General features: G+C 44.8%; 2 protein-coding genes across 3 annotated transcripts in view; both read left to right on the plus strand.

Moving 5' to 3' along the window:
* Window positions 1-318: 318 nt before the first annotated feature.
* Window positions 319-12,063, plus strand: LOC142766036 (uncharacterized). The gene is made up of 3 exons (XM_075867848.1): window positions 319-672; window positions 1,350-1,640; window positions 11,889-12,063. The coding sequence occupies exons 1-3, from the start codon at window positions 319-321 to the stop codon at window positions 12,021-12,023; spliced, it is 780 nt and encodes a 259-aa protein (XP_075723963.1). The 3' UTR covers window positions 12,024-12,063.
* A 2,959-nt stretch (window positions 12,064-15,022) lies between these two features.
* LOC142765561 (uncharacterized) overlaps window positions 15,023-27,791 on the plus strand; it is a 44,952-nt gene continuing 32,183 nt past the window's right edge. The window contains exons 1-4 of one of the 2 annotated variants that reach the window (XM_075866732.1): window positions 15,023-15,251; window positions 19,499-19,596; window positions 24,923-24,983; window positions 27,619-27,725. In XM_075866732.1, the coding sequence (XP_075722847.1) occupies window positions 15,176-15,251; window positions 19,499-19,596; window positions 24,923-24,983; window positions 27,619-27,725 (342 nt within the window). In that variant the 5' untranslated portion in view covers window positions 15,023-15,175. Of the gene's footprint in view, window positions 15,252-19,498; window positions 19,597-24,922; window positions 24,984-27,615; window positions 27,726-27,791 lie in introns of both variants that reach the window. The other variant, XM_075866731.1, reaches the window with a different exon arrangement.

The raw sequence follows: 27,791 nt of genomic DNA on the forward strand, positions 1-27,791 counted from the left end.
GCTGTTCCTGGGTGCGTACGCCGTCTGGCTTCTATCGCCGATCGCTTCCGGCTACCTGAGGTCAAGCCTCCTGGCCGACTTGGGGCAAGAGATCGATGAAGCCAGCTACCATTCCGTCAAGTGCTTCGAAACTCTCGAGGCGATCATGCCACTGGTAAGGTACATCTCCACCTGGAGGCCAACGAAAACGTCGAGCGCATGAGACGCATCGCCCGGCTATCCGTCGATGCCTTCGGCACGTGTCTCGGAAGCTACGGAGAGTCTTTGCGGAATCACGCGTCCGCGGTATTAGCGCAACTTGCTCTCAATGCGTTCAACATGACGTCCACCTGGCAACAGCTGAACAGAGCGTACGCCTACCTTCCTAGCGACCGCAACGTGTTCTTCTTTTTCGAGCTGTACCGCAGAGCCGCTCTGGCCACCGCGTCCTTCTTCGCGCTTTCCCTGCGCCGACCGAACCACAGCATCTTCCACATACCGGGGATCAGCCAAGTCCTGCAGTATCGTCTCTTGGTGAGCCGCGAACTGTCGATCAAATACTTTCTCACGGTCGCGCCGCTCTACGGCACCTGGGAACCGACGACAGTTATTGCGGCGCTTTTTGGAACGCTGGTGTCCGTGCAGCTCACCAGCTACATGCGGTTTCTCATACTCTACAAACACCGTTTCCAGGTGAGTGCTATTTTGAACAGTCAGCGCACTGTTGAACATTTGTCAAAGTAAAGGAAAACTTGTTCGTTACCATCTTGTGTTTGGTGTGGCTTTATGTCGCTCGTCGTCGTGTTAACTAGGTTATCGTAGAGGTGGTCATGAAAATATGCTGAATGTTCTTTTATTTTTACGCACTTATAATAAATTGTTCGCTAGATGCTTAGCCAATTATCATAGCCGAAATGCCACATGAAGATATCAAAGTTATCGCACGAACAGCCAGAATTGTCCACATTGTGCTGTTGCAATCGGTGCTGCCCAACTTTCTTGTCGCATTATAGGATACCATCGACAGCTTGCGACATGAAGACTGCATGTAGTCAGTTTAAAACTGTTTCAAGCACCGGCGTAGCTTAGTGGTAGAGTTCTGGGCTGCCACGCGAAGGTCCCGCGTTCAATTTCCATTCGGTGTTCCTGATATATTTCATTTTTTTTTTGTTATTTTGCCCGATATGGGTGAGCGACACTGGCGGTGACCGTGGCGGCGGACAACTACGGCGCCAGAATCGGCCCTTGTTGTGACCTCATGACGATGTTCCCTGTTTAAAATCTCGTTGAATTCTAGAGGCTGTCTGCATTAAAACATACAGTGAAATGAAGTATTACAGTGTCCCAAAGTTGTTTTTTTTCTCACACAGCCTTACTCAAGGGGGGAGCTCGGGCAAGACGCGAGAAGGTTGCTGGATGACGTGGGTCGTCTCGTGCTGATCGCTCGAAACGTTTTGCCGAACGCCAGCGACCATGAAATCCGCGAGGTGTACGACTGGAGCTTCGCTGCGCACATTGCCAGCTACATGCTCCGAAGGCCCGAGTGGCTGCAAACATCGACGAGTGGACGACAGGACACTTCCTTGGAGAAGGACCGCCTTTTTTTCTACCTGGTGTGCTACGCACATTGCGGCACCAAGAACCGCGAGCGTCTGCGAAAAGTGAGTATGCGTCCCACCGGTAGGGAAGAGCGATTGCGCTTACGGCTGGTTTTTTGCACGATCTTCCCTTTATTCAACCCGCATTTCTCGTTTGAAGATGCAGTTCTGCTTTATAAACGAAAAAAAAGATGCAGAACTCGCAGTTACACGAAAGGTGGTAAACACATCCATAATAGATATACAACAGAGACAAGGATGAAGGAAGGCACGGAACAAGTGTAAAAGTTACACGAGAGCCAATGGTAGGTAAACGAAAGGTCGTAATTGTATTCATGAAGGAAGAAAAAGAAAGGTGAGAGCAATAAGTCACACGAGTGAAGCCCACCGTTTTGGCCCGACACGGGATCAACCTGAGAGCGTGCGGTAGGTTTTAGTACTCTCGGTGGTGTTCCGTTTTCCGGTATGCGCCGAACCATAGAGTTTCCCAAAATAAACTAGAGGGCACTCTGGCGCTGCGATCGTTCAGCCACCATGAGAATGATGGGTAGTAGACACATTCGCCTAGTCTTCGTACTTGCGCACTGCGAATCGTACTTGCGGCTTCGTTTATTGCTGCGTTTCGGTTTTGTTTTGAGAGAAAGATTCAACCCTTTTGAGCTTCATGACCCGATTTCAAAAGATAAGTCTAAAAAATTAGGATGGTGAAGCGCAACCACTGAACATTCGCTAATATTCTTTTCGTGAGAAAACAACTTCAAGCCACACGATACACACGCGGAGCCAGAAGCAGGCCACAAGTAGGAATATTAGACAAATGTGTGTACTACCCATCATTCCCATGCTCGCTGAAGCGCCGTGTGTTGCAGCTCCCATAGACACTAGCGCCAGAGTTCCCTCTAGTGTAAATTGAGAAACTCTATGCGCCGAACAAGCGAGTTTCAATGAAAAGTTACCGGTGCCATGCTCCGAAGTATCGGAAAGTCTCGTCGCTAGCGTGATCTTTTGCAAAAGGTCACGTGTTGGGCCGACACTGCTCTGTGGTGGCTCCTTCTAGCTACCATACCACCACCCTCGCTTATCACACTTCCCCCTCTAGCCACCATAACTGGACAGCATGCGGTGCTTTGTTCTCGAGCAAGACGATGTGCGTGGTTCCAACAAGGTGTTTCTCGCGTGAGCTTGGGAAACTTTCGTCCGGGTATAATACAGGCAGGCAAATTTATATGGGCTGAAACGAGTTGTGCCCCACAAACGCTAGGCGGGCACCTGATTACAGGAGCCCATTGGGAACCACCACAACTCGGGTCCGTTGACCAGGTCCTTCTAGCTCACAAGGTCTCAACAGCCCAGTAGGACTGCCTCCCTGTCTTCCCGTGAAGGGGGGGGGGAGGCGGAGTTAGAGTGAGGTCCGGGGCTGATTAGAATACCTACACCATGTGTAAGATTCCCGAAGCTATAGTGAACTAGAAAAAATGTAGTCTTCTATATGACTATACCGAAAGCTTGCGAACACCTCTCTTCACAGCGCGACCACTTCCTGTACAGGCAGCATTAAAGTGTTTTAAAACTTCCGGGCCCAACTGTGTGTGTGTGTGTGTGTGTGTGTGTGTGTGTGTGTGTGTGTGTGTGTGTGTGTGTGTGTGCGTGTGCGTGTGCGTGTGCGTGTGCGTGTGTGTGTGTGTGTGTGTGTGTCTGTGTGTGTGTGTGTTTTAAAAAGGCTCTGAAATACCGCTCTTCCAGCTTTCGCTGTGACTGTGTTGCGCCTTCCGCGCAGGCCTTGCGGTTTTTTCTGTGTGCGGATCAAGAAAGCAACCGCGCGAATCTCGTCATGTTCGTGTATCGGGCAGTGGTGCACGAATCTTGCGCACATTATGAGGTCTCGAGGAAATCGCATTTTGAGGAGTGCATGAAAGGTAGCGTCCAAGTGAGCCAACAGTTTTACTGTAGTTGACAACGGCTTTTAGCGTCTATGCTACTGACTAGACAAACCATGAAAGAAGCAGTGCGTGGTGTTGCAAAAAAGAAAACTCTTCTTGCCGTTCCGTGGCGATACCCGAGCCCAGTACGTGTTCCGCGATGTAGGCAGCCGCGATTAGTGACGATGGAGACATGCATAGCGAGTCTAAAGCCAACCGACCCATAGAGCAGATCTGCTGTGCAGAGTTTGTACAGGGTCGGCTTTTAGGCCACCCTTACCTCACGCTTGTACATATATAGATTGAATGTCCTTCACAACCACCACCATCACATGGTAGATGGTAGGTAATTGAATAAGTGGGCTCAAAACAATAGAAAATAAGGTGGAGAGAGGAAGCAAGCATCGCGAACAGCCACTACACCACTTCTCCAAGCCGAGCATGTGCGGAAGCTAAGCAGCACCCTCCGACGGAGACGACTTCCACTGTGCAGCTAAAGGTATACGCGATGCGCTCGATTGAGCAAAGACAGCTATGGGGAGTCCTAAGAAAGTGCGTTCTGCCTAGGAGAAACTCGCGCATATCGAAGCGAGAGGCGTTGGTCGACGGGAGTACGAGCGGTGAAGGGCCAGTGCTTCGCTGTGCCAAGCTTTGTGTGGCAGTGCAAACTTCTCGAGAATTTCGAACATGAAAGTGTTTCATGCGGTTGCCCACTATCGCTCCACTGACGTATTTTAGTCACGGATATGACGTAAAATATACACTCACAGACTGCAAAGAAGAAAAAGTTCCGTCGCCAGGCGTCGAACCTTTGCCCTATCGCTCCTCAGCGCGCGGCACGGAACGCCCATTGATGAACGCCCACTATAATATAGACCACAGATTGATCATCCCGCTTGCTTCCACATTTGTTGACATAGTTTAGTGACTGCTTTCTTTATTTTGACACAGGTATCTTAACGATTTCAACGAACTTTTTCGGTTCACTACTACTGGACCTGAAGGTAGCAGCTGTAACGCCCGTCGTAATCCATGCTCTGTGAACGATGCTTCTGGTCAGGATTCCACATCCAACCTACGTGCGTCCTCAAAATTGTTTTCTTTTTTTCTCTAAAAATGTCTTATAGGTATTCCTCTAATCTTTGCTTCGTGTTCCTCCATTGTGAGATTCTTTGTTTACGAGTCGGTGACTGCAGCTTATTCTGCTTTACTGTATACCGTACTGAGACTTAGACGTGCGTTGGAGAATTCCAGTTGGTCAGGGATAATGCAACACCTTTGTTTTGGAACGCGGAGTTAGCTACACTCTAAAAAAAGAGCGAGTAAAAAGGGTGTCTTTTTGTCCCACAACAATAATCATAATCTATATTGCGTTCTATCCTTGCTCTATCGCCTTACATCCGGTACATCCCGGTCACGATCGACATGCCCATTATCAGGGTTACATTGCATTCTCGGTAAGAAAGTGGCCAGCTTCTAGTTTTCAAGAAAGGAAGCGCACGCAAGCCTGATGACGATTATTGTTTTGGGACAAAAAGACACCCTTTTTACTCGATATTTTTTAGAGTGTATTCCTTTCTGGGCTACTAATTACTCGCACAATTGCCGAAGCTCGCTTGTTCGTTAAACCATCACGTGATCTTGTACGTAGGTGTCGTGAACCTCAGATGCTGACCCCCATGCATGTGATGTGAATCGTTAGACAACAATGCAAATACAACCGCGAAACGAGCACACATTGGGAAAAAATTGTTATATGCGAAGCTGTATAATGATAGCACCATGGGCGTCGCCAGGATGGTGCGATAGGGGCACTGGCCCCCTTTAGGCCAAACCTTCATTTGCGTCACCCAAGCCTTCTATTTTTCTGTTAGACGCTTCTAGTAACGTACGGTATGGAGATGTTATTACTATACCGTGCCTTCTATATGTGCTATGTACAGGTGCGATCAAAAGTGTGCAGACCACGGGGTCGCGTGGCAGAATGCATCGACGCGCCAGCTAGCGACGAGACACGACGAGACACCTGCTGCAGGGCACATACGCATCCCGTCTTTTCACTTGGCTTCTCATGTCACTCTGTTGGACGCAGTTAAGGTGCTCGTAGCCAAAACGACAACTGGGAGTCTCTGTCATTGCTACATCGAATCTGTGCCGTTCTTTTACATAGCGGCTGCGACGGGGCCGGTTCAAGCGCCGGCTCGTGTTGTTGTTGACCCCGCTTGATTAGTATAAGTAAGCATAGCGAGCATCGCACAACCTGACGAAGCCAAACGCACAAAATTAAATTTTTCCAAGCCAAATTGCCTTTGTCGGGCTAATTCAAGTTGCACTTAAACGGGCTTAGTAAAGTCAAAGTAGGTGAAATAATCAAACATAAATAATTACAATGCATTGAACACCTACTCTCAAAATCGTCCTATGCAGCTACAGATGTCTACATTAGGCGGATCGAGGCACTATTTGCATAACTTTGCGACATAAAACTCGAGTTCTTCGGGTGGGCTTCAATGTCACGCACATTCTTCAGTAATATTTATAAATATAGTTAAGGCTAATTCAATATATATTTAGGTGAATGCGACTCCACTTGGTCAAGAGTAATCAGCACCTTGCTGAGCTTAGATTCTCTGAGGTCATGATAATTCTAATTCAATTACGTTAATTATTTGTGTTTTCATAAGATGTTGCTCCATTAAAACTTATTATAATCTAATCGGTTTGATGATACTATGACCAACCAAGCTCAATCAGATTTTATCGTTAGTGTATGCCTAATTAGCTTAGTTATTCAAATTTAGCCGTATTATGCCACGTGGAAATACAGTATAGAGGGTATTTTAGTTGGATTTCAGGAAAATGCTCCGTCAAAATATTGTCATATATTTAGCAATAATTGGACCTAATTATCTCAATTAGCATAGAATCGGTAAATATTAATTTATATTTTCCAGACCTTGACTTCTATAAGCTCATGGGGAAGTCTACATAGATTAATTAACCTTGATAAGGTTTGCCTTGTATTGGCTAATTTCGCACGGCAAATTTAAGGACAAGCATGCCCCCCTCCCCGTGATTGTCTATAGTGGCTAAAATACTCGGCTGCTGACCCGCAGGTCGCGCGATCGAATCCCGGCTGCAGCGGCTGCATTTTCGATAGAGGCGGAACTGTTGTAGGCCCATGTGCTCATATTTGGGTGCACGTTAAAGAACCCCAGGCGGTCGAAATTTCCGGATCCTCCACTGCGGCGTCTCTCGTAATCATATGATGTTTTTGAGACGTTAAACCCTACATATCAGGTTAAGCATTAGCATGATCAACTTTGCCTAATTAGATTTGGTTGTACGTATTTCGACTCCTCTGGGCTCATCTAAGCCTAACTCCGCTTAACATGGAAACGCGAAGCTGGACTGAACTTAAATAAGTCCGGGGTAAGTAGGTTTAGTTAACTCATAAAGTGCTCGACTACATTTTGATTTCGGCTACATTAACTTTGACTTAACTAAGCTCATTAAGTGCGACTTGGATTAACCCTACAAAGGCAGTCTGGCCAGAGAAAACTTATTTTGTGCTTTGGCTTCGTCAGGTTGTACGATGCTCGTTATGCTTACTTATCCTAATCAACCGGCGTGAATAACAACACGAGCCGGCGCTTGAACCGGAGCCGTCACAGCCGCTACGTAAAAGAACGGCACAGATTCGATGGAGCAAAGAAAGCGACACCCAGTGTCGTTTTGGCTACGAGCGCCGTAGCCGCGTCCAACAGAGCGACATGAGAAGCCAAGTGATAAGACGGGACGCGCATGCGCCATTGCAACAAGTTCGCTTATAGGTTCCCATATATATATATATATATATATATATATATATATATATATATATATATATATATATATATATATATATATATATATATATATATATATATATATATATATATATATATATAAAGGGAAACAAGTGTATACTTAAGGGCTCGTTTTTCGTGTTTTACACAATAATAATGAGATCTAACAGACAATAATGCCAAGGAAGGTATAGGGGAAGTCATTTGGCCAATTGTAATGAAAATGAGAAGCAAGAAAAGTGGGTGAATAGATAACTTGCCGTGGGCAGGATCTGAACCTGCGACCTTCGAATGACACGTTCGATGCCCTACCACTGAGCTACCATGACAGCTATCCCCCCAGCCACTTTATTGGGTATCTATGTCAATTTAAAAGTGGGAGTGTCAGTCAGCGCCACTAGTAGTCATGGCGGCGAGTGTGGCACACTCTTCATGAGCCTGTTTGGCGTCACGTAGCACGTGAACTTATTACCAACTGGCAGCTGATTAATAGTCCCCCGTATACAACCTAAAGGCACAAAGTCTGCCAGTACGAGACCCTCGTTAATGAATAAGGGAAACAAGTGTATACTTAAGGGCTCGTTTTTCGTGTTTTACACAATATTAATGAGATCTAACAGACAATAATGCCAAGGAAGGTATAGGGGAAGTTATTAGGCCAATTGTAATGTAAATGAGAAGAAAGGAACGTGGGTGAAAAGATAACTTGCCGTTGGCAGGATCTGAACCTGCGACCTTCGAATAACTATATATGACGTGGGTGAAAAGATAACTTGCCGTGGGCAGGATCCGAACCTGCGACCTTAGAATAACTATATATATATAGTTATTCGAAGGTCGCAGGTTCAGATCCTGCCAACGGCAAGTTATCTTTTCACCCACGTTTCTTTCTTCTCATTTACATTATAATTGGCCTAATAACTTACCCTATACCTTCTTTGGCATTATTGCCTGTTAGATGTCATTAATATTGTGTAAAATCTCATTATTATTGTGTTTTCACATTAATATTGTGAAAACAGTGTGAATCTGTGAAAACAACAACAGTCGGACCACGCGACCGGTGCCGCGCAGTTCCCAACCGGAAAAAAAAGGAAAAAAAAAACCGCGTGTTGATGGAACTGCATTAAGAGGCCTGAGGTGCGGCCTCACCGGTAACCACCGCCGGGAACGCACTCCCTCACCAGAGAAGGATTGGCCACCCTGGTGCAGTATCTGGCCACTACCTCTCACATGCATACGCCAAATAACTCACGGCCCTCAGTCCTCAGCAGCTGCGAAGAAACTGACTACGGCGGCGGTCAGATCTGCGACGCAGCAGAGGGTGCTAAGAATCTCTGGACTACAGGCTGCTATTGGAACCTGAACTTGGCAACGTTTAACGCTAGAACCTTATCTAGTGAGGGAAGTCTAGCTGTGCTATTCGAGGAGCTAGAGGGTGTTAAATGGTATATAATAGGGCTCAGTGAGGTTAGGAGGACAGATGAGGCCTGTACGGTGCTACAGAATGGGCACGTTCTTTGCTATCGGAGCTTGGCAGACAGAAGAGAACTGGGAGTGGGGTTCCTAATTCACAGAAACATAGCTGGCAACATAGAGGAATATTATAGCAATAATGAAAGGGTGGTAGGTATTGTATTTAAATTGAATAAAATATACAAGATGAAGGTAGTACAGGCTTACGCGCCTACATCCAGCCATAATGACGCTTCAGTTGAAAGCTTCTATGAAGACGTGGAATCGGCAATGAGTAAGGTAAAAACACAGAATACTATAGTGATGGGCGACTTTAATGCAAAGGTAGAGAAAAATCAGGCTGGAGACCACGCAGTAGGAGATTATGGCATCGGCACTAGAAACGCCAGAGGAGAGCTACTAGTAGAATTCGCAGAACGCAATAATTTGCGGATTTTGAATACCTTCTACCGAAAACGAGAAAACCGCAAGTGGACATGGAGGAGCCCTAATGGCAAAAATAAGAACGAAATAGACTTTATAATGACTGCACACCCAGGAATCGCGCAGGATGTGGAAGTGGTTGGCAAGGTACGATGCAGTGACCATAGAATGGTACGGTCTTGAATTCGCCTAGACTTGAAGAAGGAACGACAGAAACTGATACGCAAGAAGCCAATCAATGAGCTAGCACTGAGTGGGAAAGTACAGGAATTCAGAGTGTCGCTGCCGAACAGGTACTCGGCTGTTAGTGAGGAAACCAACCTTAGCGTCGATACAATGAATGATAATCTGACGAGTATCATTACGGAGTGTGCAGTGGAAGTTGGAGGCAGGGTAGTTAGACAGGACACTGGCAAGCTTTCCCAGGAAACGAAGAACCTAACTAAGAAGCGTCAAATCATGAAAGTGTCAAGTACAACAGACGAAATAGAACTGGCAGAGCTTTCGAAGTTGATTAATAGACGTAAAGTGGGCGATGTAAGAAGGTATAACATGGAGAGAATTGAACACGCTCTGAAAAATGGAGGAAGCTTCAAAGCAGTGAAGAGGAAACTTGGGATGGGCAAAAGTCGGATGTATGCACTAAGGGACAAAGAAGGCAAAATAACTACCAATATGGATAGGATAGTTAAAATAGCGGAGTAGTTTTACATAGATCTGTAGAGTAGTCGAGACAACCACGACCTTAATACTATAAGAACCAGCAGTAACCCAGATGACACCCCACCAGTAATGATAAAAGAAGTCAGAAAAGCTTTGGAGAGCATTCAAAGAGGCAAAGCTGCTGGTAAGGATCAGGTAACATCAGTTCTGCTGAAAGATGGAGGACAAATTGTGTTAGAAAAACTAGCCACCCTGTTTACGAGGTGTCTCCTGACGGGAAGAATACCATAGTCTTGGAAGAACGCTAACACATAAGAAAGGAGATGACAAGGACTTGAAGAATCACAGGCCGATCAGCTGTCTCTCTGTAGTGTACAAGCTATTTACAAAGGTATTTGCTAACAGAGTAAAGAAAACATTAGAATTCAATCAACCAAAGGAACAAGCAGGATTTTGAACAGGCTACTCAACAATTGACCAAATTCATACTATCACTCAGGTAAAAGAGAAATGCTCAGAGTATAACCAACCACTATACATAGCCTTCATAGATTACGACAAGGCGTTTGATTCAGTAGAAATATCAGCCATCATGCAGACTCTGCGGAATCAGGGCGTAGATGAAGTATATATAAACATCCTGGAAGAAATCTACAGGGGATCAACTGCTACCATAGTGCTTCATAAAGAAAGCAACAGAATACCAATCAAGAAGGGTGTAAGGCAGGGGGACACAATCTCCCCAAAGCTACTTACCGCGTGTTTACAGGAGGTTTTCAGAAGCCAAGAATGGGAACAGTTAGGCATAAGAGTTCATGGAGAATACCTTAGTAACCGGCGCTTCGCCGATGACATTGCATTGCTGAGTAACTCAGGGGACGAATCGCAACTCATGATTACGGAGTGACACAAGGAGAGCAGAAAGGTGGGTCTTAAAATTAATCTGCAGAAAACGAAAGTAATGTACAACAACCTCAGAAAAGAACAGCGCTTCGAGATAGGTAATAGTGCACTTGAAGTTGTAAAAGACTATGTCTACTTAGGGCAGGTAATAACCTCAGAGCCTAACCACGAGATTGAAGTAAATAGAAGAATAAGAATGGGGTGGAGCACATTCGGCAAGCGTGCACTCTCAAATTATGACAGGTAGATTGTCATTATCCCTTAAGAGGAAGGTATATAACAGCTGTATCTTGCCGGTACTTAGCTACGGAGCAGAAACCTGGAGACTCACAAAGAGGGTTCAGCTTAAATTGAGGACGACGCAGCGAGCAATGGAAAGAAAAATAGTAGGTGCACCCTTAAGAGACAAGAAGAGAGCAGAGTGGATTAGGGGACAAACGGGGGTTAAGGGTATCATAGTTGAAATAAAGAAGAGGAAATGGACATGGGCCGGGCATGTAGCGCGTAGACAGGATAACCACTGGTCATTAAGGGTAACTAACTGGATTCCCAGAGAAGGAAAGCGGGTTAGGGGGAGACAGAAGGTTAGGTGGGCAGATGAGATTAAGAAGTTTGCGGGTGTAAATTGGCAGCAGCAGGCACAGGTCCTGGTTAACTGGCGGAATATGGGAGAGGCCTTTGTCCTGCAGTGGACGTAGCCAGGCTGATGATGACGATGATGATGATATATATATATATATATACGTTCTCTCGGTGTTTATTACAGGGACATAGTGCATCGTCCGTACCGTACGACATTGCAAAGGCACGCATGGCATGCATGTCATATGTGTGCCTCCATAGTGTCTTCTGCATGTGTTCCATAGAATTACATTTTGTCGATATTCCTTGTAGTGCTACAGTGTTTCGTCCTACGATCGTAAAGGCGTGCATGTCGCATGTTAGGGTGCAACTTCCTGATAGTCCTGCCATACAGACATAATTTATGTCTCGTAGAACTTGCTTTGCGTTGCGAATATTGTTGCATGTGTTCATTTGTGTAATCATTCACACGCATTTGTTTTGTTCTTCTTCTCAAGATGGCCACCTGCAATGTTGCCTTACCAGCTGCGCCACTCTTCCGGGAGGCATTCAAATGCCAAGCTGGACATCATCTTGTCAAGAATTTCACGTGGCCTGAGCCAGGACAACCTACCGTGACTGAATCCTTGTAAATGTTTAAGAGCCCTATAGTCACACGAAAAAGACTGGGCCAGAGACGCCTGCACAGAGGCCTAGCTGTGTATTTCACGAATATTATTAAACGCAAACTTTCCAGTGGAACTGATTTCTGGACGCTGGCAAGCCACAGTGTCTTTTTTCATCGTCGTTGAAGCGATTCTCCCATATTTTTACTGTCTTAAGCTATTATAACATTATGCCAGGCGTTTGTTAAATATAATAAGTTGTAAAATATGTTTCGTAGCCTTTGTTCTTTTCGTGTGTTGCCTTTATCATTTAGCATTATTTCGTCTGCAGATAACACGACTTTCGCTCACCGCAAGCACTGCTGCTGTCAGGCCATCGCAGTAGGGAGACCAGCCGCCTCTCAAATCGTGGGGCTGTTGCGCAATGAGGACCATTGCCTCGAAAGAGAGATGTAAATTTTCGATGTAGCGCATTTCACAAGTGTTCGGCTGTGCGTTCAGTTCAGTTTCATCAGTCCAAGTGTTCAGGGATGTATTAGCTGCAAGAATTCCAGACAAAAGCGTGCCGAAATTGGGGGAGGGGGGGAGGGGGATAAAACCACAGTTTGTGTACGTGCAAAGTAAGTGTGTGTGCATGTATACAAACGTGGATTTGAAGATTTTCAGGGGTTCAGGGGGGGAAAGCGCCCACCATTGCTGCGCCAGTGACTCCGAGCGCCCAAAAAGCATCTACGCATTGCCATGAGGTGAAGCATGACAAGTGGGTGATGCACTGGGAATAATTCTTATTATAAATCACCCGTTGCATTGCCCACTCGCACACTTAAACAGGTTACCACGTGTGCGCAGTATATACCACATGTTCTTGCCGCCGAGCCAACGCTTCCCTTGCTTTCTACTCCGGGGTAGCAGCTTTGTGGTCGACGTTGGAGTTTTGCCGCTGCTTCCACAGCTCTCGCCTCCGGTGTAGCCTGTAATCTGCACAGGCGATGAGCTGCCACTTCTCGGCGGCGCCGATTTGCCTTTTGCGGGCGAGTGCACTTTCACAATCGCTTTCATTCGTGGCTGAAAGAGTAGTAGTAGTGAGACCTTGGACTGTGGCACACACCCACGCTGCGGGATCGGCTAATAACTTGGTAGTCTTCAAAAAAAAAACTTAAATATTTTAATTAATGTTGTTTTGGTAAAACTGAAAGAAGTAGTAATGCAACAAAATTGCGAATACTACAAATGAGTGCTATCATAGGTAGTAACTCTGAGCTGGGTAATTTAGGAAATATTTCGGAATTTAAATGCAATTTATAAAATAGGTGCGTGAGTAGGCACTACGATCTAAATCTATTCGAATATTTAATAAAACCATCCCAAGCAAAGGCAACCTTTCCGTCATTCTGGCCCAGGGACAAAGTCCCGTACGAAAGCGCATTTGCTACATTTACGACTAGTCTAAGGATTCACCAAACGATACGCAAAACATTATTCTGCAACGTGGAATATCCTTTGTAGGGAATGAGGTAATGTTTTGTTGTTTCATGTGTACTCCTCCTAAAGAAGGGTCGGGAGAAGCTTCCAGACCATCTCTGTGCAAATAAAAGTAAAGATATGGAGTCTGACAACGTAGTCCAGTGATTGCAACAAAAGTTCTTTTGTTTCACATGTTTTACTGTACGTTATCCTCCAGGATAACAATCTGTTTTTTTAGCTTCTTGAAAGCTAAACAGACAAAGACAGATGATCTGGGTTCCTGTTCTGCGACAAGAATTGTGTGAGTTCAGACCACGCAGAAGCAGCATTATTTATCTCATGAATGCATTCATATTTGTTATGTGTGTTTTAATCTTACCGACACTTTCAATTGCAATCGTGTGATGTGACAACTTTACTCAAAAACTGCACAAACGTCAGCAACGCCAATTTAAATAACGTGCACTGGGCACAACGTTTGATGGTGACGCTATGCCGGTGGCGCCATCGCAAAAGCGACCACTGCTGTCCCAATTCTATCCTTCAAATTTTCTGCACAGAGTTTCTCATACTATATAACCTAGAGGGGAATGGCGCTAGTGTCTACGCGGGCCCCTTCAGCGGCACTAGGACGTAAAGAGAATTATGGGAAGTACAAGCTTCGGATATCTGCTTCGGATGAATCACGTTCTCGAAAATCGCGAAGCCTGTTTGCCGATTGTCAAAGTGGTGTGAAGTTATTTTCAATCCAAACCTGGAACTCTATGGTATGCTGCATAAATAGAAGCTCAGTGGTTTGCTGTGAAGACGGCACACTGCCCCATTCCAATGCACCATACCGAAACGACGACTCGAGATCCTTATAGTCACTGCGCACAAACGAGGTCTCTAGCCACGATAAGAGGGATGTTAGCTACTTATTTTAGCAGAAAAACAAAACTTTCTTTGTAGGGCACGTAAACGGCAGGACAAAACAAACTAAATTGCAGGGGTGGTAGCTTCCAACATGTTGCAGTAGGACGAAAAGTTTAATTGGGATTCATTGTGTGCGATGTTGGTCCTTACCTGTCCTGTGTTTCTGGTGTTGCGATGTAAACAAGTTCATGATGCACTTCCAACATTACGGTCTTTTACCTGCGCTACAGAGGAAATGAACTGAAGATGAGCTACCAAGCAGCCCGATAAGGCATCCTCCGAGAGAGAGAGAAAAAAGAAGTAAAATTTTTATTTCTGTTTTGCTATTGTTATTGCAGTGACAAAAATGGCCCTACAGATTGAAGACTTCTTCGGAACTACTGTCAGCATGCATTATGTATATAGCACAAACGTTGAGTGAAAAGGTGTAACTTGAAATTATGCAGCCACAGTTAATCTAAGACAGCTTTTTGAAACAAAATTATATGTTTTGTAATGAATTGTAATATACTAAGAGGTAATGGCGTAATAATATAGGTGATAAATATTATATAAAAGAATTTATCCAAAACAAAAGCGTCTCTCAGCGCCCTTTATTAACTTTGCGTAGTTGGCGCAAAAAAGCCAGGCTAGACACTGCACTAAGACCCTGAGCGGTGTATTCAAACGGAAGCGGAAAGGTGACAACACAAGCCACAGAGGCACGAGCGCGTTTCGTCTTGGTGGTCGTGACACTGGTGGCACCACAGCGACCGAAGATAACACGCCGAGTGAGCCCAGTGCCCAAAACCACCCACGAAATGAGCGCGCCTCTGCACACAGCAGCCTCGGATATCCGCAGCCTCTCCTCGCACCAGAGGACCATGTCGACGACGGGTGAGTGCTGGTCTCGTTGTCGCAGGTTTCAACAGTGCAATTGCTCGTTATTGTAGTGGTTACTGTGGCCATTTATCGTGTACTGCACTGCTCGAGGCGCTGCTTAGTGCGCCGCCCCTTATCCCGCAGTGTTGCGTGTTAACGGCTTTTTGAAATAATGAGTTCTGGAATAGTGTACGCTAATTTGCGTTATTGTTTGTCGCCACATACATGTGTCATACGCTATCCTCCTGCGTACAGACGGAGTCGCGCTTGTTTAAAGCTCCCAGCCGGCCACTCCTGCCGCCGTTTTCTATAGACATGCGCAAAGCACGACGCCTTATCGAACATGGTCATACGGCGTGCTAGATAGTTGTGCCGCAATTCAAGCATGAACGGAAGCTTGTAGCTAACGTGAGGTAGTAGCTGCAGACAACAGCGTTCTCAGCCTCGCGTTCCACTGATGTAGAGGAGTTCTGTATTCACTCCCGCTAAGTGACGGAAAAGCGGGCACGCAGCTAACTCCCATCTTTGCGTGCCTTATTCTAAGGCCCGTATTCACAGACCAACCTTATTCGTACCCCGCGCTTTCCTTGTGAACTTGGTGCGTTTGATGAAAAATGTAGGTCAGTATTCACATGGAAATCATAATTGTTTTTTACGTTGTTAACATTTTCGTGCCGTTATAACGCACTTATAGTGCACACGAACCCCAGGAGCACGTCACATTACGATAAGATGGATGTGTGAAAACAGGCCTAAAACTGCCTACTAGCTTCACACCACACGCCAGCTTCACGAAGGTGCTGTCATATAATGAAATGCGTTATAACGTTTATCACCTCAAGGTATGCTATGACGGCAGAGGTTTAGTGCGTAGAAGCTTGTATCAGAGCACATTGCAATTACTTGTTTTTAGGAACAGCTATGCTAGCTCAAGTTGCATTGGGAATGGTTCTACTTAGCGTTCAGCGCCTGATGAGGCTGTTTCACAGCTGCGAAATGTGTCCTGTTTATCACATGATCAATTTTCGAAGTCACTGTAGTGTAGCACTCGTGGCAGCCAGCCAGCAGGAGAAAAAGACGAGCGCTGGTGGCTTCTGGTGTGTGGTTTGGAAAGTGTTCTGGCTCATGGCCAGGACAGACATATGGGCTACGAACGCTTAAATTTTTCGCTTCGCACGTGTCTCAATGGAGCTGCGGCCTAGTCAGCCGCCTTTAAGTTCTCTTGCATCCTTTTCAAATGCACTGCATGCAGTCAACACTTCATGTGTCATTGCTTGTATATCAAGCAATCTTTGTGCAGAGGGAATTTATTTTGTCTACAATTCCACGTCCTCGCTCAAATAGCCAAATTTCCTGCTGTGAAAATTATTTCCCTGCTGAAACTGGAAACATTTCCAGCTGGCTTTCCAGTATGGATTTTCAGCTCTGTGCTCGCTATCATTTCCAGCTATTAAAGTGAAATTGTCAGCCTCAAAGACAGTGTTCACCTAAAACCAGGCTAGAAAGCATATTCGCAGCTGAGAATTTGCATCCCATTTTCATGTTGGTTCAAAAGTTATAAACATGGTTCGTCGTTTTATCTTTTAGCAGTGCACTAACACAGCTAATATTGAACTAATACTACCTGGAGTTCTGGCCACCCCCATGGCTGTGAACTGCCACTGTTTTGTTTTTGGAGTGGCACAAAGCTTGTCTACTATTTTATAAGGCTTCAGAATTTCGAAAGTGTGGTATCGCATGCCGTGCGGCAGATGCCGACGTACATATGGGCAGTGGCGTAACTAGGGGGGGGCAAGGGGGTACAAGTGCCCCGGGCGCCACTAGGGAGGGGGCGCCAAGCCGAGTCCTCGGGTTGGCGCCCCCTGGAAAGGTTGTCAATGTTTTTTTCCGTAAAACCGCCTGGAAGGGGGGAGGGGCGAGGTTGTAATGTACGACTGGAAGTGGGGATGGTGGTGAAGGAAAGGGTTGCCGCAATGGCTTTTGCATCGGGAAAAGGATCCTCTATTTTCATTTTGCTGCGCTACCTCCGTGCCTTCCCATGACCCTCGGCTAAGCTTTGTTTTGTGCTCCGCAGCACTGGGTTAGATGAGTTTCAGCGAACCCCACCAGCCTCCCAAACCACTTACTGAAAGCTTCCCTGAAACCAACCACGTACGTAAACAAAATAAAATAAAAAAGTTCGAATGCACCTTTTTTGAGTAAGAACAGAAAACTCCAACGAAATAGCCGATCGTCCAACGACTAATCGTCCACGCAGCGGCGGAAGGAAGGGCGAATATAATCCGTGACCTCGGCACCAAAGGCTAAACAAAGGCGTTTATTCGCAGAGTTCTCTGGAGGAAAGACGGAGAAAGCGTGACACGACGGCGACGTTTGTTGATTCCCTGCATCGCGGGCGCCAGCAAAGCAATAGAAGGGCGGGGGTCAACGTTTCCCACATGCCATCCACCGCCATGGGCAGGTTCATCCTTTGGCCCAAAGAACACGCACCTGCGAAAAAAGCGCAGAGCGTAGTGTACCCGACAGCATGTGCCGACTGCCCCGCTTCGTACGTTGGAGAAACCAAGAACTTCCCTGAAAGAATGCGGCCGCACAAGGATGACCTCCATCAATGGAACAGCGAACGGAGCGAAACGGCAGAACACTCCGACCAGTTTAACCCCCATACCAGACCCGAGGGCGCGGTGTCTAGCTGGTTGCTTTGTTTTGTACTCACCCTGCATTCCTTGGGATGCACAAATAGCGCGAAAGCTTAGGTACGAGAAACTTGGGCCTGGGAAGCGCCCGTGCCGTCAAGATTTTTGCAGTGTGGACTGGAAGAGAACAATGACGGGTAAGGGACTTCCGGAAGTTTGAATAAAAAAAGAAAAATACTATACAAAAACGCGGGCGTAGCTCATCGAAATCAGAACTGGTGGCCCTTGGCCTCCGAAATGGCCCGCCGCGCGCCAGTAGGCAATCGCGGAAGCCTACATTAGCGCTTTTAATGGGGGGGGGGGCTGTAGTAATAATTATTATTAATAATAATATTATTATTATTAATAATAATAATATTATTATTAATAGGAGCTGTAGTAATAATTATTATTAATAATAATATTATTATTATTAATAATAATAATAATAATAATATTATTATTATTATTAATAATAATAATAATAATAACAAACATTATCACGGGCATAATGAGGGGCGCGGAAATATATTTGCCCTGGGCGCCGTCCTATCTAGTTACGCCACTGCATATGGGTCTGCCATTAAAGGGAACACCTGCGTGCATGGCATGTTTGAATTTTGCTCTGTTGCAAAACCACAATGGCTTAGATTTGCCTAAGACTAACAGTGATTGACAATTCAGACTCTTCTTGACAGGCTAGTGCCATGCTCAAGCACCGTTTCTTTATCCACTTGCTGCTAGAGGGCTTGAAATATGAAGTGGTTATTGTAGTGTACCCTTTAACACTGGATTGTATGGTACATCTTGAGTTAACTTTCTGTGTGGTTCTCGAGATTCATAGCTCTAAGAAATTATTTTCTTAAGTTCGAGAAGTACTGGCATGTGATATGAATTTCACATCGAATATACATGCTATCGGTACGTATTAAAATGGAACATCCATTATGTGGAGGGAATCACAGATATGAACCTATCCGCCGCAGAAACAGCGGAATGATCAAGTTATGTGGCCAGAGGCCACATAACTTATCTTGTTCTCCAAATCCAAAGCAATGTTGTCTCGCCTACAAAAGGTACAAATAAGCATAGACATGCGAATTGACCGTTTATAGCCAAGTTGTGGAGTTACAGACTGCAAGGCGCTGTATATGAAAGGCAGCTTCGTCGCAATACATTCAGATTGTGGACTTCAGTTTGCTTGCTTTGAACACTGCACAAGCACCACATATGCAGTGTGTTGAGTGGTACTGGCTTGTGTGGCACCACAGAAGGGGGACCAAGTCTCTTTGCGCTGTCGTGTGTAGCTAACACAATGCCTGATAAGTGTGAAAGGGGTTATGGAAAGCATGCGTCCCTGTACGACTACGTGGCAAATGTCGGCGATTGTAATATCGGGGACACTCGGTGCACTGCCGATCCTGGTCGAGGCTGTTCAGGACAGATTTCCCAAGTGACTGGCTCTGACCTGCGGCTTGTGTCAGAGACCCAATCAAAGCATGAAATTTGATTGAGATTGGGCACAATTGTGTTCAAAAGCGGTCGCATGATACCGGCATAATACACCTTGATCTGTTGTCATTGCAGAGTTCGACATGGTGCACCCTATCGCGGCAAAGTCTGCGCTGATCCAAGGAAGGCGTCATGCACTCTCCGACAGGGTCAACCACAGTTTCTCTGGAGAGGTGAGTAATTTTTTTAATCTGTGTCACGCTGTAGACTGCAGAATCTGTGCAGGCATGACTGCAACTCGAAGTCATGCACTGCAATTCGAGTTGCAGTGTATGACTGCACTGCAACTCGAAGTCCAAAGAAGCCATGCTCACCTGAAAAAGGTGTAGCAGCCCCCACAATTTGAACACACAGGCCCGCTAATGTACATAGCCATGTTCTGCGAAGGGGGTAGGGGGAAGTGGCGTTCAGCGTTCAGCTCACATCAGCCAGGAGTGTGCGTCCATTGGTTCAACCATAGAGGAAGAAATGCCACAGACTTATCAAGTTGTATTTGACTTGGGGAGGTTGTCTACTGTCATTTCTGAAAAAGGAACTGTTTTGCGACAAGGCAGAGGCAAGCAAACTGCACTGTTATCCGACCCCCCACAAGGCATGCTTCACTGTTAAATGGATGCTCTTTCCTCTTATGTCAGTGATAGTATCCAAGTACTCTCTTCTGATGATGTGCACATACACCACTTTCAAATAATGAGCCCCGCCTTTTCTGTTTGTTTTCCATTTTGCCTCACAGCGCATGTGTTCACGGCTTGGCATTGACATAAGTCGGTGGAAAAATTGGAGCTCACTGAGACTCGCTCAAGAAGCGTAGTTTGCACCTAGGGCTCACTAAGACTCTGTGAACTTTTTCTATGCTTGACTTGCTCGGACTCGCACTCACGAACGTAGCCCCGCCACGGTGGTCTAGTGGCTAAGGTACTCGGCTGCTGACCCGCAGGTCGCGGGATCAAATCCCGGCTGTGGCGGCTGCATTTCCGATAGAGGGGGAAATGTTGTAGGCCCGTGTACTCAAATTTGGGTGCACGTTAAAGAACGCTAGGTGGTCAAAATTTCTGGAGTCCTCCACTACCGCGTCTCTCATAATCATATGGTGGTTTTGGGGCGTTAAACCCTACAAATCAATCAATCAATCGCACTCGCGAACGTATTATTCAGACAGATTCGCTTGCACTTAGGCTGGTGGCTCGCCCCGCAGTGGTGGTCTAGTGGCTAAGGTACTCGGCTGCTGACCCACAGGTTGCGGGATCGAATTCCGGCTGCGGCGGCTGAATTTTCGATAGAGGCGGAAATGCTGTAGGCCCGTGTGCTCACATTTGGGTGCACACTAAAGAACCCTAGGTGGTCGAAATTTCCAGAGCCCTTCACTACGGCTTTCTCATAATCATATGGTGGGTTTAGGACGTTAAACCTCACGGATAAATCAATTGGACTCGTGGCTTCATCACAGTTGGAGTGCGCATGAGTGAGTCGACTCGCAAGTCCATTGGCTAAGAATTAGCTGTTTTTGTCATGGTGTAATTGCTGTTTAATGCCAATATCTCCCATTATCATCTGCTATACAATATGCCTTTTCATCTTTTACCGTCAAATATCAGTTATCAGAGGTCACTATCCAGTGCGGACATTTTTTTCAACTGAAAATTGCAACTTGCACAAGCTATCATTATCAAGAATTTCTCATGCAAAAGTGTGCAGGGAGAGCTCGTGGCACTTCTTCTCCTAACTGACCCTTCCTATCAGTGAATGCTGAGGTAGCGCTTGTACTCTAGTTAGCTGAGGTACGTGCGAATAGGCACGAGTGTAAAAGTAAGCTGATGTAATGCTGATGGTAATCTCGAGGATGAGTAGATAGGACTGTAGGTGGGCAAAAAATAGGGGAGCTTGCTTTGATTCGCTAAAGAAATACTATATTACGCACTCGGGACTTACTCGGGCGGAGACTCTCCAAAGACTTGTACAACCAGACTGACTTGGACTCGCAAAAATTTTCTTCAACTGAACTCTCTTGGACTCGGCAAAATATTACATACTCGAGCTCATTCACTCAGACTCGGGGCCCGATTGAAGTGAGCCTACTCATGAGCGAGTTTGCCGAGCTTTGTGAGTGTGTAGCACTTTAGATGTTCTCTAATGTGAACATTAATAAACCTTAAAAGTAGGCCTGTTTTAGGTCTTCCTGATTACTCACCTGATATAGTTAATTTAGTTATTTTAGAGCTATGAATTGCTGTAGGCCCATGTGCTCCGAATTCCGTGTGTGTTCAAGAACCCCGGATGGTCGAAATTTCCGTAGACTTCTATTACGGCGTGTCTCATAATCATATGGTGGTTTTGGGATGTTAGAACCCGCAAATCAATCAGTCATTTTTGGAGCTACATATAAAGCCTCCCTGCTGCTCAATGTACAGGTTAATCTGTATTAAAAAAAAAAAAAAACTGAGAGTGTGTTTCAAAAGCAGTAGTGCAGCAAAGGATTGACTATAAAAATTGACACGAACGCATATGGTACTGCGTTCAATGCTTCACTTCTTTAGTACAATGATCAGAACAAGCTGTACTTTGTTTTCATTTAGTTGTCTCCCAGTGCCTTGCCATCATGCAGTACAACAAAGTGGGCTGCTGTTAAACATAGCACTAATTGTTTGTTGCTGCCAACTTATCGGCACATGAAACATTCGGACTGCTTTTAAGCAGTGTGGGAACCTGCTGCACACTTGGCTTAATCGTTGGAGTCGCATTGCTGGGAAGCAAACAGATAATTAATGATGCTGAAATTGCATGGAGTGAAATGCTTGTTAGGATAATTTAAGTGGGCAACAAATAAGCAAATGATTTGAATAAGAAAGCACTCCTCGCACAAAGAAGCTCCTCACACGAAGAAGCTCGACCTATTCCTTGCTTTTAACCTGCAATGATCTTAGTTATGCTACTAAAATGCTATTTTCCAATCAATTCACTACTGTTTACGATTAATATATTTCAGTTCTTTTTTTTTAAACCTGGTCAGTAGTGATCAAATCTGAAGTACATGACTCTACAGTACTTAAAGATAAACTTGTGAACCACATTTTTTTCATGCTTTTCAAGGTAGCTACCGGTTGTCTAAGCTTCGTGGCATGCCGCCCCAGTGCCGTCGTTGTGCTCAAAGTCATCACCATATGCTCCTCAGTGGCAACCTTATACTGTTTTTATAGCAAGACTGTTTGCTGGCCTAGTTGGTAATTAAATACATAATTTAGTGACTGATTAGAACACACACAAAGTGACGAACACAGTGACAGGATGAACGGCTCGTGCAAGTGTTTTGGGTGTTAACCCAGAAGTAAACACAGCATACATGTGCAGCCTCGTCGCAGCCTGGGCTATGTGCACTGTTGAACACACCATTTGGCCTTCAAATGCATCATGCGCATTTATGCACGATTCTTGAGTGGACAACTTTTACTCACTTTGCTCCATTCAGCTGCATATTGCTGCACAGGATCACTTTTGCTGAAGTCACCACAATGTTCACGGTGCCACATTCCAGGATCAGTGCTACATTTCTGGCTTGTGCTTGCTCGAAATTAATACACTAACTGGCAATAAATCATCATCCTATTTTGGGCCCAGATTTGATTATTGCTGCACAAAAATAGAATGCGACGGACTTGAGACTAGATACATCTCTAATTATACCCTAATTAGGAATGATAACTACAAATCATCAAGGTACTATTTTCTCTTTCTTTCTGTAGAGTATCAAGTGCTGTGGGATGTAGTGCAAATTGTGCAGATTGAGCCATTTCGCCATAATTCACACCTGAAGGGGATGTAGTCGAGCGCTGGATGTTGTCATGGGCAACCATTCCTGTACTCTTTCGCTCGGCTTTGCTCTACGTTAAATACAGGATGTTTTACTACTCATCGAAATGGCTGATTGGGCGAGTTGGTTAAGTTACACGCTCGTATTTCAAGCAAGCATGTTTTAACTCTGCTGTCAGATAACTCTAAACATAAAGGGCTTGTATTCTGAAACTACCTTGGAAGGCGAGAGTCACTTTTTGCGTCGAATCTGATGTCTCCAATAACTAAGTAAACTACTTGCCTGTGCTGTACAAGCGCTTAGCAACTGCTAGCGAGGCGTTTTCGTGCATATAGGTACTGGCTTCCACACTGTGGCCAGGTTCGGTTTGGGCTACTTGAAATATGAGTTGAAAGTGCTTTCAATGTTTCTTCTGTAGTTGTTTAAAGCACAGTATAATATTCAAAGGATGCAGCCTTCTGTGAAATGTATTTTTGAAATGACTTCAGCATGGCGTACTTGGAGAGTTCAGCTATGATGTAGTCTCAGCATGTTGCTAGTGCACCGTGCGAGGAATGGCCGGTTCATGCTGCTGGCATGTTCAAATAACAAAAATCACAATCTTGCAAAACGATTTTTTAAATGCACGCCAAGGTAGTGCTCGCTGTTGTGCACATTAACCAAGGATTGCCTTCTAGAAGCTATAGTCTGTGTCACTGAAATGCTAGACTTCACCACCAAGCGATGGTTGTAAGGGGTGTTTGTTTATTCTAGACATGTCAAAGCACTGTGGAACACATTCAAATTGACAGAAATATACCATATGGCGCCCTTACTTTTTCAGTTTTGCTCCATAGTGAATCGCTCCAAAGGCGACACTTTTGCAATTGTTGCTTTTTGCGATCGTTTTACAATGCAGAACCAGCACTATTCTCATCTTCTCCCTGGTCAACTAGTCTGAATATGCTACCAAATGTTCGGGACACGGATTAGATTCAGTAGCTCTTCTGTTTCACGCCGCGGTGTCCTTCAGATCCACCCAGCTTTTCTCGCATGCAGGAGCTCTTGCAGACAGAGCACCTGCCAGGGGGATGTACAGTGTGCAGTACACATTTTGAGTATGTTGAACTAGTGCAATCGGGAATTTGATTGAGGGCTTCAACTACCGCCCCCATGTTGACATGATCACAGCTCAAGGCAGCCACTGGCAAGTCTGAGAAGCATTGGGATTGTGAGTATTGTGAAGCTCTCAAGAAATGTGTAACTGTCAGTTGTGCTATTAGATGCAACTCAACAGAATTTAAATTTTGAGTATACAGGCTTGTCCCGTCACGGTAATCTAGTGGCTAAGGTACTTGGCTGCTGACCCGCAGGTGGTGGGATCAAATCCCGGCTGTTGCGGCTGCATTTTCGATGGAGGTGGGAATGCTGTAGGCCCGTGTGTTCAGATTTGGGTGCATGTTAAAGAACGCCAGGTGACCGAAATTTCCAGAGCCCTCCACTACGGCCTCTCTTATAATCACATGGTGGTTTTGGGGCCGCACATTAAACCCCACATATCAATTAATCATCAATGAGTATACAGGCTTCATTGACCTAGGAAACTCCAGTGCGTCAAAGCATTTACAACCATAAAGTTATTTCTCTAAGTAGGGCAGCGTGATTTGGAACTCCTGTTGGCTGACGATTCTGTGTTTGACAACCTTGCTCTGCAGGCCCTCGGTGAAAAGACGAGCAGCGTGGACCAAGGGCCATCGCCTACAGTTTGCTCCAGTGGTGAGCTCAATTCTTTGAGCAGATATGGAAAGTTTGAGAAAATAGGAGAAAACAAACGTTAAATTGGTGTAGACCGAATAAGTAGTACCTTAAAACTGTGGCTGCAATAATGTTGCTGTTGAAGCTGGAGGCTTTTTTCACTTCATGCTTTTGTGACCGAAAAATAGCATGTTTCATAATAAAAAGAAGAACCATGGAGGATATTTGATGTTTCTCCACTATTTCTTTACATTGGGTTCTATACTCTTCTGGAGCAAAAATTTGTCAATCTTATGTGCAAAGCGTCACACATATGATTGTTTAAAGAATGAGTGGAGCGACACATATCTGTGATCACTGAGCCACAGAGTATTGCTTGCACTTATGGCCACAACTTCGCATGTTATGCACTAAAAACTTTGAAATGCACAAATAAGCCATTTAGGGTATTCAAAGCTTGTCATTGGGTATTCAAAACATGTCAAGTTTTGAATGCCTGATGCATGTAAACAGTATCTGTAGAAATCATCTCAGATCAAAGATAATGACTCTGCAAAATGCTTAAGGAGACCTTTATTATCATTTCTTTTATAGCTAACAGCATAACCTGCCAAGAGTTCAACAAACCGCAGAACGAGCCCAGAGGACGAGTTGCAGTTGCCAACAGTGAATGATTACTTTCGTCAAGTTTAGTGTATATTTTATGTGGGTTACAAGGGTGAAAATACAGTATGCTATAATTCAAGTGGGTTGGTTGATCATTGGAGAACAAAAAAAGTCACAGCTTTGCCGCAAAGGCGAAGCATCGAATGTGATAGCAAAAAAATTAACAAATTGGAAGGTCACTCGAAGAATGACAAGCAAATTCAAACGCGCCCTGTGTTTCGATCTTGGCAGTGGCAGGAGAAATCGGGTCGCAAAGTTCAAAGTGCTTTATTCTAATAGTAAAAAGGAAACCAAACACAACTGTAAACAAAGCCACGAATGTGTTTGAAACCTGCAAGCAGGAAGGCTAGACAAATATGTGTACTACCTATCATTCCCCATGGTCGCTGAATGAGCGCTGCACCAGAGTCCTCTCTTGTTAACTTAAGGAAACTCTATGGGTGCTTGAAGCGATATGTGTGCTTGAAGCGATATGTGTGCGAATGTGTGTGCTTGAAGGGATAAACAATGATAGAACGAGGAACATTGCTGAACTGAACATTTTGTCTTCAACAAGGCAGCGGACAAGACCCCAACGTTTTTTGTTCAACCACTGCTCATCATTACTTGTATTTACGAAAAGTGTTATGTAAAACCCAAGATTGTTACCCTCAGCATATTTCTAGGCTTGGATGCATATTCAATGCTTTGAATATTCGAAGGAATAATACAGTATTTGAATTCACTTTGAATCTAAATTATTGAAAATTTAAAATTATTCAAGACGAACAAAAGGTGCATATTAATCCGCGTGTAACATTTTGTAGAAGTGGTTTCATGGCAGAGGAGGGGTGCTAAGCTGTGAAAGCATCCTTCCAGGTATACCTTCGTTCACATTTTGTATAGTTTCTTAAATATACACTAGGAGCTCTGACGCTAGTGTGTATACGAGCTGTAATGCACGGCTCTTCAGGGAGCACGGGAATGATAGGTAGTACACGGATTTGTCTAATCTTCGTACATCAGGCTTTGTTTAGGTTTGCGTGGCTTGAAGCTGTTTTTCTATGAAAAAAAAATCTGCAAATGTTCAGCAGTTGCGCTTCAACACCTTATTATTTTAGGATTAAGATTTCAAATCTGGTCCCAAAGCTCAAAAGCGTTCGTTTTGTCCTTCAAAACAAAACCGAAACACAGTAATAAACGAAGCCACAAGTCCGATTCGACGCCCGCAAGTATAAAGACTAGGCAAATCTCTGTACTACCCATCATTCCAATCGTTTCCGATCGATCTTAGTGCCAGAGTCCCGTCTAGTTAAATTTGGGAAACTTCATGTCACATGTAACTTTTTGTAAATGTAGCTTCACTGCTGTGAAGTGGTGCGTGAAAATGCGTATTCAGGAGAACTGCATACTGGCGCGAAGCCCCACCTCAAGGTTATATGAAAATATTTCCTTCACATTTATTCATTTTTTTTTCATTTTCAGTTTAAAACCTCATTATACCGGCTTATAGACTCTAAGTATAGCAAATTTCAAAACTTAACATATATTACAGGCTATCACTTGCATTCTATGGAAAGTCAAATTCTGCTACTATTCGCTATGGAAAGTCAAATTCTACTACTATTCGAAGTTCTTTCCACTTCCTTTGATGCAAAAAAAATGGCATTTGCACGGGCTTTGTTTAAATTTTCAAGAAATATCGTGCAGGTTAGTTTGGTCATGGCAAATGTGCCCCTCTTTCTATACAATACTATGTGATATATACACTATTCAAATTAACTTCAAAATTATGCGAACAAATTCACTATTTGCCCAAGCCAAATATTTGGTCCACCACAGTTGCTACTATTCTTGAAGGCCATGCCAAGGAGTCGTTACTAAATTCTGGGTTTGTTGACCTCTACAAGAAATATCTCTGCAGCAGCTTTCTCCTCATTTATTGAAACTGCCCTTTTTTTTTTTCATGGCTAACTTTGAGAAAAATTTTATCGTTCATCTATTGCAGCAGATGGAACCAAGCTGCGCCCTGTGGAAGTTCACAGTGCCACAGCACGAACATGCCTGACTGTGCCAAATCCCGAACCTGTTGTGCCAGTTCCAGAGGACATTCCTCAGGTGAGGTGTATCGTTACCGCAATTAAAAAAGACTCTCAAGATTCTTAGTGTATTCACTTAAGATGA

The sequence above is a fragment of the Rhipicephalus microplus genome, chromosome 6, assembly GCF_043290135.1.
Source record: "Rhipicephalus microplus isolate Deutch F79 chromosome 6, USDA_Rmic, whole genome shotgun sequence".
Taxonomy (NCBI): domain Eukaryota; kingdom Metazoa; phylum Arthropoda; class Arachnida; order Ixodida; family Ixodidae; genus Rhipicephalus; species Rhipicephalus microplus.

Coding starts and splice junctions, on each gene's coding strand:
- LOC142766036 (XM_075867848.1), top strand. CDS start 319: ATGACGTCCACCTGGCAACAGCTGAACAGAGCGTACGCCTACCTTCCT. Junction 673..1,349: donor TCTACAAACACCGTTTCCAG/GTGAGTGCTATT, acceptor TTTCTCACACAG/CCTTACTCAAGGGGGGAGCT. Junction 1,641..11,888: donor ACCGCGAGCGTCTGCGAAAA/GTGAGTATGCGT, acceptor CTTCTTCTCAAG/ATGGCCACCTGCAATGTTGC.